The sequence below is a fragment of the Canis aureus genome, chromosome 33, assembly GCF_053574225.1.
Source record: "Canis aureus isolate CA01 chromosome 33, VMU_Caureus_v.1.0, whole genome shotgun sequence".
Classification (NCBI taxonomy): Eukaryota; Metazoa; Chordata; class Mammalia; order Carnivora; family Canidae; genus Canis; species Canis aureus.
In genome coordinates, this window is record NC_135643.1 from 7,150,092 (window position 1) to 7,163,735 (window position 13,644).

Consider the following 13,644-nt stretch of genomic DNA (forward strand, 5'->3'; position numbering starts at 1 on the left):
TACAAAAGTAGACCTCAGGGTGAACTCTCCAGTCTCTACTTTAGCATCCATTTAGTCTTATTTTAGACAATGATTAAACTTGGCTGTTGCTTTTCCTGAGCCTACAACAAATTAGAAAGAGTAAATCAGAACTGTGTAAAAACGATTTTGAAGACAAATGCTAAGGTTAATAGGAGTGCATAATCAGGAGTCTGGGAGGGTTGAGGACACTACAGAAGAACTCCTAAGGTAATAATGTAGGTACTTTGTGTAGGGCAGACCAATGCAGACACCTTAATTGTCCCTGAGAGCATAATTTTGAAGCTACAAGGGGCAGTGGGAAAAGCACTAGCAGGACCTCAGGAAATCTGGCTTCCACATTTGTACAGAACTAGCAGCACAGCCAGGACCATGTGGCGTAAGCTCTTCCTGTGTCCTAGTTTCCTAACCTGTAAAATGGGGTAGATGTGCTAGATACTCCCAGAGTTTCCTTCCTCTACAACAGTTTTTTTTATTTCAATGAATTTACAGGTAAGACTGGTTTATGATCTAAATTTTAAACACATCAATTAGAACAAAGTGGGTAATTGGTATACTTTAAAAAAAAAGTAAATGAGCAATGAAAATTGCTTTGTGGTATGTTTGCATCTTGAAATACTACTCACTACTCTGTTTCTCAGTTTCCCCATTATTTTACTATTTTCTGGTAACTATATGAATACATGCTTGAAAATTTCTGTAGAATTTGGCTACTTATACTTGGCTTTGTTTTTATAAGGATTTGAGGCCATACTTTAGTACCATTTTTTTTTTTTTTTTTAAGATTTTATTCATTTGAGAGAAAGAGAGTGAGCAGGAGGAAGAGGGAGAGAGAATCTGAAGCAAACTCCACACTGAACGTAGGGTCTGGTGTGGACCGGATTCATGACCACTAGATCATGACCTGAGCCCAAACCAAGAGCCACCGAATTCAACCAAATTTGCCACCCAGGCACCCCGACTTTAGTACCATTTAAGGTATTTTTCCTTTTTTAAAAATTTCTTCATTTGAATTTTATATTTTTCATTTTTTATATTTTCCAGATGGTTATCCAAATGCAAACCCAGTCCAGGTTTCAACAGCAACATTTTTTCTTTTCTTCAACGAAGAGTAGAGAATGGTGACCAGCTATATCAGTATTGTTCACTGATAATAAAAGGCATATCTCTCAAGCAACAACTTCAGTGGGACCCCAGCAGTCACCACTTGCAAGGGTTTATGGACTTTGGCCTTGGTATACTTGATGCTGATGAAACACCCCTTGCCTCAGAAACTATTTTGTTAATGGCAGTGGGTATTTCTGGTCACTGGAGAACGCCTCTTGGTTATTTTTTTGTAAACAGGGCATCCGGATATTTGCAAGCTCAGTTGCTGCGTCTTACCATTGGCAAACTGAGTGACATAGGGATCACAGTTCTGGCTGTTACGTCTGATGCTACAGCTCACAGTGTTCAGATGGCAAAAGCATTGGGCATACATATTGATGGAGACAACATGAAGTGTACATTTCAGCATCCTTCGTCTTCTAGTCAACAGATTGCATACTTCTTTGATTCTTGCCACTTACTCAGATTAATAAGAAATGCATTTCAGAATTTTCAAAGCATTCAATTCATAAATGGCACAGCACATTGGCAGCACCTTGTGGAGTTAGTAGCACTAGGGGAACAGGAATTAGCAAATATGGAAAGACTCCCAAGAAAACTTGCAAATCTGAAAAACCATGTACTGAAGATGAACTGTGCAGCCCAAGTGTTCAGTGACAGCGTGGCCAGCGCATTGGAATGCTTGCTGTCATTAGGCCTGCCTTCTTTTCAAAACTGTATTGGTACCATCCATTTTTTACGCTTAGTTAACAACCTGTTTGACATTTTTAATAGTAGGAACTGTTATGGAAAGGGACTTAAAGGACCCCTACTGCCTGAAACTTACAGTAAAATTAATCGGGTATTAATTGAAGCCAAGACTATCTTTGTGACATTATCGGATGCTAGCAACAATCAAATAATTAAAGGTAAACGGAAACTAGGATTCTTGGGATTTTTGCTTAATGCTGAGAGCTTAAAATGGCTCTACCAGAATTACGTTTTCCCTAAAATCATGCCTTTTCCTTATCTTCTGACTTATAAATTCAGTCAAGACCATCTGGAATTATTTCTGAAGATGCTTAGACAGGTATTAGTAACCAGTTCTAACCCTACCTGTGTGGCATTCCAGAAAGCTTACCATAATTTGGAGACCAGATACAGATTACAAGACGAAGTTTTTCTAAGTGAAGTAAGCATCCTTGACATTTCAATTGATCGAAGGACAGACTTGGCCCTTTGGACAGTTCAGCGTCAGTATGGTATCAGCGTTATAAAGACTGTTTTTCACAAAGAGGATATTTGCCAAGACTGGTCTAATTGTCCTCTCAGTGAGGCATTACTTGATCTGTCAGATCACAGGCGAAAACTCACCTGTTGTGCCAGTCATGTTGCAAATAAGTTATCAGCTCTTTTAACTTGTGAGGACTGCATCAGTGCATTGTATGCTTCGGATCTCAAAGTTGCTAAAATTGGGTCACTGTTATGTGTCAAAAAGAAGAACGGTTTGCATATCCCTTCAGAAAGTCTCTGTCAAGTCATAAATATTTGTGAGCGAATTGTAAGAACCCATTCAAGAATGGCAGTCTATGAACTACTTCCTAAACAGAGAGAGTTATATCTCCAGCAGAAAATATTGTGTGAGCTTTCTGGGCATATTTATCTTTTTGTAGATTTAGATGAGCATCTCTTTGATGGAGAAGTGTGTGCCATCAATCACTTTGTAAAGTTACTAAAGGATATAATAATCTGTTTCTTAAAAATCAGAGCTAAAGATGTAGCTCAGTACCCTCTAAAACACCATTCAGAAAGACTTGAAATGAAAACTTTGTCAAAGAAGCAGTGGTCATCTTTACAAGATTACAGATGTTCAGGTTTTGCTAATACCAATAAATTCAGGCATTTGTTAAGTAATGATGGCTATCCATTCAAATGAGGGACCTAAAATGTCTCAAAATTTTTATAAAGAATACTTGGTCAGCATTTATTTTAAAGTTCAACTTACCGTATCTCATAAATTGACCATAGTTGACAAGTTTGTAATTCTGACTTATTAGAATTTCTGATTATGCATATTATAAAATCTTGCACTTTGGTATGGTTTGCGGCATTTCAGTTACTTGGATTGTAGAAAGCTGTAAGTCAGTAGGAGGAGTCTAGCCAACAGGTGCTGCCTTTGAATATACTACGATAAGACTGAATAATGGGACCTACTTTGAACTTGTTCAGTCTACCTTAAAACAAGAGAGTATAACAACTAAGAGTCATTAAAAAATTGACTTTTACAAATAGACTGAAAGAGCTTTGTTTTACAGCTCTGAGAATGTTGACAGGAAAAAAAACTGAAAATGTTGACAGAATATCTATAAAATCTTGGATATAATCTTTATTACATATAAAAATTAAGATGTGGTTTGAAAATTAGGCTAAAATAAAATATGACCACAAAACCCCTTGGCCAGGCTACCCTAAAACAGAAGCATGCTGCAGCGAAGCTGGGGAATGTAGTCTGAGAAGTACATAGGTGATATCATTTTCACAATCCATTGTCCTTGGACTTTAAAATATTACTTTTGAATAATTGAGTGGATACTTACTTGACTCCACTGGAAGAGCCTGATGCCCATCAAAGAATGAGGAGAAGCCTTATTTCAGCTTCTCCTTCCAAAGTCTCCTTATGCTTGCAGGGAGGCTGAAATAGACGTATTTTCAGTATTGAATGAATAAGGGATTCACACCAGGTTATTAATAAATTAGAAAAAGATGACCATTTGAGACAATGGTTATGAAAATATTTGTCTTGATTTAATAATGAGTGTTTTCAGAAATTTAGAGAAGCTTAAATAATCTGAAGATGGAAACATACCAAGGACAATTTTCTCCATTCTCTCATACCCAGGCTTGAAAAGATGAATAGAAAAACATTGGTATATGTACTTTAACATCTGGGGAGTGTTATAAGTGGATAAAAGAAGAAACAGGCATATGATTCATCTCTGTGTGTAAAACATTTACTCTTTATCATTGAGTGAATATTCATGTACAGTTAATATGAAAACTTGAAATTGCAAAAGATTAATGACCAGATGAAAGTTTTTATTAACTGAAATTCCCCTTAAATTGTATATTTTGATATATTTGGTTTTTTCTACCTCAAAGGCTTAAGTTTTGAGATGTAACCAGAGTTGTACTACATTTTATGTAAGAGCTATTGCTGAGAAGTCTAGATATTGTGGTTTTTGTTGCAATAGAATTAGTTTAGATGCACTGGATAAATCTTATTTAAAGGAAGCCTATTTGTTAAGTCACTACCTTTTAACTTATTGCTTATATAATTCCCAAGTTTTGTCCTGAGTTTTACTTAAAACTAGGTTCATACCTGTAGGTGTCTTGTGTTCTTTGCCCTTGCATTGTACTACTGTACTAATATATTCTGTAGTTAAAGAAATTAGTGTTACGCATTATTTCTTTAAGTGCTGGATAAATTGGACAGACATGGAAGACAAAAATATATCCTTCACTGCCTTGAACCATTAATTGCTCTTGCCCTAGTGAAAGTGTTTCAAGTCTGATATCAGGTTTACTTAACATGATATGCTTTACAGTGAATTTTTAAAATAAATTATTCATATTTGATTAGGGTAATTTAGTTTATATTTTCCACTTAGCACCTTTGTCCTTTTCAGGGAAAACAAACATTCTCTTCAGAAATTTATCCTTCCTATTTTTCAGCAAATAGTGCTGGAACAACTGGATGTCCACATGCAAAAGTATTAACTCTAAATAGGTCAAAGACCTATCTATAAAAGGTAAAATATAAAACTCTTAAAAGAAAATAGAGTAGGGACTCCTGGATGGCTCAGCGGTTTAGCGTCTGCCTTTGGCCCAGGGCGTGATCCTGGGGTCCCAGGATCAAGTCCCACATAGGACTCCCTGCGTGGAGCCTGCTTCTCCCTCTGCCTGTGTCTCTGCCTCTCTGTGCGTGTGTGTGTCTCTCATGAATAAATAAAATCTTAAAAAAAAAAAAAGAGTAAATCCTTGGTATTTGGATTAGGCAATAGTTTCTTAATATGACACTGAAAACATAAACAACAAAAATTTCACCAAAATTAAAAAATTTGTGCTTCAAAGGACACTGTCAATGAAAGAGACAACTCACAAAATGGGAGAAAATTTTTACTAATTTATCTGATAAAGGACTTGTATCCAGAATATACAAAGAACTACTGTAACTCAATGATGGACAACCCAATTTGAAAAATGGGTAAAGAACACAAATAGACATTCTTCAAAGGAGATTACCCATGGCCTGTAAACACATGAATATATACCCAACATCATAAACCATCTGGAAAATGCAAATCAAAACCACAATGAGGTATCACTTTACACCCACTGGGATGGATATAAGACAATAACAAGTGTTGACAAGAATGTGAAGAAATTGAAACCCTCATACACTGTTGGTGGGAATGCAGATGCTTTGGAAAATAGCGTGGCAGTTCTTTAAAAAGGGTAGTTAAATGCAGAGTTACCATATTGCCCAGCAGTTCTACTAACAGGCATATATACCCAAGATAAATGAAAACATCCATTTAAAAACTTGTAAACAAACTTCATAGCACTATAGCTACAAAATGAAAAAGCGTAAATGTCCAACTGATGGATAAATAAAAATGTGCGATATCCATACATGGATAATATGGTAAGCGTATGTTGTACTTTATAACAAAGTGCCAGAGCTAGTTTTGTGAAATGACTGTACCACTCTGCATTCTAATCAGGAATGTATAAGAAAGTTCATTTGCTCTCCTTTCTTCCCAGTATTTGGTCACCAGGGTTTTGTTTTGAATTGGCCATTCTAATAGGTGTTCAGTGAGACTTCATTGTGGCTTTCATTTCCAATTTCCTAACAGCTAATGATGCTGAGCATTTTTCATAAGATTATTTGCCATCCACATAACCTTAGGTGAAAGGTATGTTCAAGTCTTTTGCCCATATTTTGGAAGGTCAGTTTTTTGAGTGTTAATTATATATTCTGGATATAAGTGCATGATCTGATGTGTTTTGCAAATATTTTCTGCATCTATGGCTTTTTTTATTAGTGTGTTCTGAAGACATTGATTTTGTTAAGTCCAGTTTATCCATTTCTTTCTTTTAGGGGTCATACTTAGTTTTGTATCTAAGAAATCTTTGTCTAACCCAAGGCCACACAATTTTTCTTATATTATTTCTTCTAGGTGTTTTGTAGCTTTAGGTTTTACATTTAGGTTATGATCCATTTTCAGTTAATTTTGGTCTATGGTATAAGTTGAGCTTCAGATTTCAACATATGTATCTCCCAACCCTGTTAAAAAGATTCTTCTTTCTTCCCTGAATTACCTTTGAACTCTTGTCAAAAACTGACTATATATATTGGGTCTAGTTCTGGGTGTTCTGTTCCATTGATCCATAGGTCTAACACTTCATCAGTACTGCAATAACCTGATTAGCCTTATAGGAGTCTTGAAGCCAGGTGGGAGTCTTTCAACTTTGTTCTTTATTCAGAAATGTTTGGCTACTCTGTACCTTTCTGTATGAATTTTATAATCAGCTGTTGATTTTTACAAAAACTCCTGCTGGGATTTTGACTGGAGTTTTGTGGAAACTAAAGACCAATTTGGAGAAATGAGATCTTAATATTATTGAACATACCAATCCATGAATATGGTATATCTCTTAATTTTATCAATGTGTTCTACATTTCACCTAAAGATCTTGTATAAATTGGTTACATTACATATTTTGAGGTGCTACTATAAATGGTAATGTAAAATTTGTTTCTAAATGCTCATTGCTACTATGTGAAAATACAATTTTATATATTGACTTTGCTTAAACTCACTGGTTCCAGCAGCTTTTTTTTTTTTTAAAGATCACCATGACTTTCCTGTATAGGCAGTCACATTATCCACCAGTAGACATTCTCATTCTTTTCCAACCTGCTCTCCCCTCATTGTACAGTGACCTGCAACACAATGTTGACTAAGAGTGCCTTCTTGTCTTTGAGGAGGAAACATTCAGTCTTCGTCATTCATATGATGTTAGCTGTAGACTTTGATAAATTGGTCTTTTCTAGCTTATGATCCCTTTTCTTCCTGGTTTGCTGAAGAGTGTATGTGTTTAAATCATAAATGGGTCTTGAATTTTGTCAGTTTTTCCGCACCTTTCAATTTTCTTTGAAAACCATTTGAGATATAATTTAGATACTGTAATATTCACCCTTTTAAAGCCTGTAATTCAGCAGTTTTTAGTATATTCAAAAGGTTTCCTGTAACTTCTGAGATGATCATATAGTTTTACTTCTTTTGTATTTTGATTCAGTGAATTTCATTATTTTTAAATGTTGAGTCGACCTTTTATTCCTGGGATAAACCTACCAGATCATGATGCATTCTTTTTACCTATTGCCAGATTTCATTTGATAATATAATCAATTACAGAGTTGAAGTCTATGGCCTTATAGTAAATATTACCCTGAATATATTTATTTTCTTACTGCTATTGAGTAAAGACTAAGCATGCCTTTCATAAAACTTTAAAAATTTTAATTTAAAAAGCCTTGGTTCATAAAAAGTCCACATATGGCCTATGGATAATGACAAAATCTACGTTAAAGAAATCCTCACAAACATACAAAGTCCTAAGTAATTGACATAATAGAAAATAACTCCCAACAGTAAAGGCTTCTAGCTTCCCTCTCCTCTGGGTTGCTGCCATGGAATTTCTACATAAAATGCTGGAAAAGGATGCAACATGATGCTAGAGGTCCTGGTTCGAAGCTGCATTTACATAACAACTATTTATTTTTTTTAGCTATTTGTGTTACAGAACAATAAAAGTGGAAAACTTTTCTAAAGGTATTTTTATTCACATTTTACAGAAGACTGAGAAAATGTCAGTTATCCCCATAAAAGAATAGGTAAGCTAAAGCAGTAGTCTCTCCCTACTGTTGCTGCTCTGGTTGTTTTATTACTGCAACTTGAAGGTTCTGTTTCCCAGATAATCCAGAGATAAGACCTACAGGTTGCTTCAAGTTCTTGAGAGAAAAGGAAACTAAGAAAGGTGCTTGCCACAAAAACATCAAATACTAAAGGACAGGAAAAAGACTCAGTCTGCCTTTGAAGAGCAGAAAAAGAGACATTCTAGTTTTAAAGCAATTTCAATTAATCATAATTGGGCAAAAAGATAGACATTTTTTAGTTGTGTGCTTTCAGAAGTAATGTCAAATTTACTTAAAAGCAGATTTTAAAAGTTTCTTGTAAGATAGTTAAAAGTGTTTTTAAAGAAAAACAAAATCCTTTTTTTTACAGAATAGTATAAATGTTTATTTTCTGTATGATTTATTTTGCTGTCCTGTTTTTACAATATAGAAAAGTGTATTCTTTGAATAGCTCTAGTAAATATAAATTTAATCTTTCTACTTTGGGATGTAAATAGAGCTAAAAAAATTATATACCCAACCCTCCCAAATAGTCTTTTAAAATTGTTGAATTAATGTGGATATTAATCTTGTTCAGCAATTTGATGCAAATGCCTAAATACAAAAAGTTGCTTAGTAAGTACTACACAGGAAGGAAAAGTCTTAATACTTTAGATAGCTTCTTGAAAATCAGAAAAACTAGTAGCATTTGATTGCACCTTCAAGTTTTTACAAGCAAAACATTTCTCAGGCAATGCTGTCATACATAATCTACAATTGTAATCCAAATTTCACAAACATTTTCTGCACACTGTATATAAATACACATCACAAAGGTGCAATTAGAGTTAAACACAGAATATGTACAAAATGAACAAAGTTTAGGTTTAGACCAAAAAGGTAATCTTTTGAAAAATAACTTGATTAGATATTTTATCCTCTTACACTAATTTACATTTATACAAATTTTAATTAAACATACTAGATTGAGGTGCTAAGAATTTCTGCACTATCTACATTTAGAGTTACTGCACTATAATTTTATAAATCCAAATTTCAAAAGATACTTCAGTAAATAACGGAATCTTCTTTTGCATTACTTAATTTCTATTGCCTATATCTTGTGTGTTCATATGAACATATATACACACTTAATACATACAACTATAGATTCCTTGTAGGAAATGTAATAATCATATACTAATAATTACGGTACCTAACAAAATGCCTGAATTCCAACACATGGTTTCTTGTCATAAAACCCAGAGTCCTATTATTGGCTCTTAAATTCATAAAGCTTTTGAATTTTAAATTAGGAAAAGATGATTTAGATTATTTTAGTAATAATAAGAAAACACTCATACCTTCAGCTTATCAAATCACTGGCTAAAAATAATACCATATTAAGCTTTCCTTAAAAAAGAAATCCCACTATAATTTTGAAAGCTTTGTTAGGAGGCCCTTTCAGTAAATCAAGTAAGACTCATACATTGGATTGAGACCTCTTAGTTCAAAAGTCTATAAGGAGAATTGTACAGATGAAAAATCCTTCCCTAATTTCATCTATTAGAGCTTCAATGTTCTTTATTTCTCCATCCAAGCCAAATTTTATACCTGATAATTATGTAAGGTTCTATATCATTACTACATAATAAGTTCTATTCATATGCACCTCTCACTTTTAATAGTACCCAGTAATCACGTTGACAATTTATTATCATTTCAAATGCACACCACCTCCTTCACAGAAAATGGAAACACCCCTAGAGCATTTCTTAGTCTCCCTTTGTTGGAGAAACACATTGCCTATTGATAACTTTTTACTGTCCTTCAAAACTTTGTTTTTTAAAAAAACACCTTTTTTATTTTAAAAGTGTGCCTATAGATTACTTACTTCCCCTCTGACATTCCCAAAGTGACAATAGGATGTTATTCCAGAATCTGTGCTAAAAAAAGCTGGTATTTCCTCAAAAGATAGTGCTTTTCTAAGCACAAAACGTCATTTGAATAATGTTTCATAAGAATTTGTTTATATAGACATTCTATCTGCTTAGGTCTAGTGCCGGAGAATGATTGGGTAATACCAATGGTTCTCTGGCTTTTTCTACTGGAACAAAGTCATACAACACCATACGTTATAAATTATAGTAATTTATAAATGTCCTTTGTCAATAGAATCAGAAGAATAGAACATCTAATTCTTAAGAAACCCATGCAAATTAAAAATCCATATAATACAATAAAGAAAAACAATTTAGAAGGGGCATAAACAGGTTTAACTAAAATTTAAAATGTACTAATTTCCTCATTTAAAATTTCACGTCTTTCAATATTATAATTTCAGGTCTCACAAGGACTGAATTAACAATACAGTAATTGTTAAACTATTTTCCAGAAAATCAAGTGTCCCTGCACCTTTTCTGTACAGTTCCATTTATCAGTATTTTGTGCAAGAGTTAGCAATTCATGGCACAAGGGTCACTTTTTGCTTTTCCTGCAGAGTTGATGACGCTCATCAAACATCGTCCAAATTCCTCAAGTATCATCCGTTCGGCTGCTGCCTTTGATTTTCCCTTCTTGTCTGCTTGCTCTGCCTGGGCAAGAAGGCAATTACACGTGGCTTCCGCTACTTCCTTCGTTACAAATGTAAATGGCAATCTGAAATGATTTTTGAAAGAAAGATGATGATGGTGTTGAACAACAAAAGTGGATGACATTATTTCAAGTGAAAATCTGTTGACGTTTTCATGATTCAACAGCATGCCGAGCATTACAATTTGTGCCGGGAGCACAAACACATCCTGAAGAGCTTTAAAAAGACCCTGGTTTTATGATTGAGCGTATTTTTTAAACACTGTTCAGGGGCAGCCCAGGTGGCTCAGCGGTTTAGCACCGCCTTCGGTCCAGGGTGTGATCCTGGAGTCCTGGGATCGAGTACCGTGTCGGGCTTCCTGCATGGAGCCTGCTTCTCCCTCTACCTGTGTCTCTGCCTGTCTCTCATGAATAAAAAAAAAAAAAAAAAAACACAACACTGTTCAGAAAAATAATTTTATTAATTTTTTACTTTTTTTTTTAAAGATTTTATTTATTTATTCATGAGAGACACAGAGAGAGAGAGGCAGAGACACGGGCAGAGGGAAGCAGGCTCCATGCAGGGAGCTGACTCGATCCCGGGTCTCCATGATCACACCCTGGGCTGAAGGCGGCACTAAACCGCTGAGCCACCTGGGCTGCCCAGAAAAATTTATTTATTTTATTTTTTTTATTTTATTTTATTTTATTTTATTTTATTTTATTTTATTTTATTTTATTTATTTTATTTTATTATTTTATTTTATTTTTATTATTATTATTTTATTTATTCATATAGACACAGCTAGAGAGAGAGGCAGAGACATAGGCAGAGGGAGAAGCAAGCACCATGCAGGGAGCCCAATGTGGGACTCGATCCCAGGTCTCCAGGATCACGCCCTGGGCTGCATGTGGCGCTAAACCACTGCGCCACAGGGGCTGCCCATATTTTTTTATTTTATTATTATTTTTTTAAAGATTTTATTTATTTATTCACGATAGACATAGAGAGAGAGGCAGAGACACAGGCAGAGGGAGAAGCAGGCTCCATGCCGGGAGCCTGACATGGGACTCGATCCCGGGACTCCAGGATCGTGCCCTGGGCCAGAGGCAGGCGCCAAACCGCTGAGCCACCCAGGGATCCCAGAAAAATAATTTTAAAAAAATAATGTGTAATATTACCTGGACAGGGTTATCTGGTTAACTAAAAGATGCTCATTCTACATGTTGACTGGATAATTCTCTAACAAAGTACTCCTAATTCATGAATGTTAGTTTCTAGAGTGCAATCTGTTTTATTTACTCTTATTTCTTCACACCCTAGAACACTGCCTGATACACAGAGACACTCCATGAATATTTGCTGAATGAGTAAAATTGGGAATTGTAAGCACTATCTCCTGAACGACACTAAAAACAAAGCACTCTCCCACAGTCCTGGAGCACATTGTTCATTAAAAAAAAAAAAAAAAAAAAGACAAAATTTTGCACTGTTCTATCACTCAAGACAAAACTAAGGGGAAAGGGAGTTCTGTTCTATACATGGAATTTCATTCATAAAGACCTAAACTGTTAGGTATTAAATAAGAGCAATCTATCCTGAGGCTTGCTATATGTAGCCAATTTGCACGCGCGTGCGTGTATGTGTAACCACTTCAAGTCTTCAAAGACAAAATCAAAATCAGGCAGCCTAATGTAACCACTAACCCGACAACACTGACAGAAAGAAACTGTAGGACAAATGAAGTTAGAAATTAGGACCTGCTTTGGCGAGAGAAAGTGAGCATTTGGGCTGCTGTACAGTTGTACAGAAATCTTTAAAATACAAAATACTTTAAATTGGAAGATACTATTATAAAGTGAAAGGAAGGAAAAAAATTAAAATTTTTGCTACTCAGACAACAGTTTAAGAACATGACAGTATAAATTTTTAAGAGTTTTTTAGTTTTGATTATAGTATAATAATTTTGTGCTTTTACACTTTATAATACTGTAAACATTTTCCCAAGTTGAAAATTAACTGTAAATATTTTAGTGTAGCAATATCTTTAAAGGATTAATGAAAACAGATTACCAGAAAGGATCCCTTGTTACAACCTTCACTGAAGTGTCTATCCGTTTCCACTTTATCTAGTCCATAACCATTTGCTAATTATATACCAGTTGTAAGAATTCTTCAGAATTACTATCTGAAATATTTTGCAAAAAAGAAGCATTTCTAGGGGTGCCTAGGTGGCTCAGTTGGTTATGTGTCTGACTCTTCGTTTCAGCTCAGGTGATCTCAGGGTCATGAGTTCGAGCCCGACGCTGGGCTCCGTGCTCGGCACCGAATCTGCTTGGGATTCTCTCTCCTCCTCCCTCTGCCCCTTGCCGCTCATGCTCTCTCTCTCTAAAATAAATCTTTTTTAAAAAAATTTTTATTTATTTATTCATGAGAGACACACAGAGAGAGGCAGAGACACAGGCAGAGGGAGAAGCAGACTCCCTGCAAGGAGCCCAATGTGGGACTTGATCCCAGGACCCTGGAATCACGCCCTGAGCCAAAGGCAGATGCTCAACCACTAAGCCACCCAGATGTCCCTAAATCTTTATTTTTTTTAAAAAAGAAGCATTTCTATAAGCATTAGAGCCTATTTCAACTTAAGCATTTTAAATAATATACCATTTGCAAGGCTCATTGCATTTAATAATTCCTCAAATTAACCTCTACCAAAACCTGTAAATCCACGTCAGCATGAGGCCCTGCCAAACGCTGGGACAGAGATGTTTTATTCCTTATAGCCACATCATAAGGCTGATGGGAAGGATGAGAAAACCAAGACTCAGAGAGAGGGAGTGCTTGTTAAATTCATAAACTATTACAGAGCACATTTAGACTCAGCTCAAACTTTACGCTCAGGCTTTCCTCCTTCAGAGTTCAGTAGTCTTGTGAAATAAGGGGCTACAATAACAAAGTGTATGAAAGGTGTTCCAGTAGAAGGGCAAAGTGCCACAAGGGCCCAAGAAAG

General features: G+C 35.3%; 2 protein-coding genes across 9 annotated transcripts in view; one reads left to right on the forward strand and one right to left on the reverse strand.

Annotated features, from left to right (window-relative positions):
- Nucleotides 1-7,996, forward strand: part of THAP9 (THAP domain containing 9) — a 23,444-nt gene extending 15,448 nt beyond the window's left edge. For both annotated transcript variants that reach the window (XM_077882722.1, XM_077882723.1), the window contains one exon: nucleotides 1,063-7,996. In XM_077882722.1, coding sequence (XP_077738848.1) covers nucleotides 1,063-3,040 — 1,978 coding nt within the window. In that variant the 3' untranslated portion in view covers nucleotides 3,041-7,996. The remainder of the gene's footprint in view (nucleotides 1-1,062) is intronic.
- The window catches only part of LIN54 (lin-54 DREAM MuvB core complex component), a 71,411-nt gene continuing 60,169 nt past the window's right edge, over nucleotides 2,403-13,644 (reverse strand). For 6 of the 7 annotated variants that reach the window (XM_077882726.1, XM_077882729.1, XM_077882725.1 and 3 more), the window contains exon 13: nucleotides 7,670-10,723. In XM_077882726.1, coding sequence (XP_077738852.1) covers nucleotides 10,522-10,723 — 202 coding nt within the window. In that variant the 3' untranslated portion in view covers nucleotides 7,670-10,521. Of the gene's footprint in view, nucleotides 3,797-7,669; nucleotides 10,724-13,644 lie in introns of those variants that run through there. The other variant, XM_077882724.1, reaches the window with a different exon arrangement.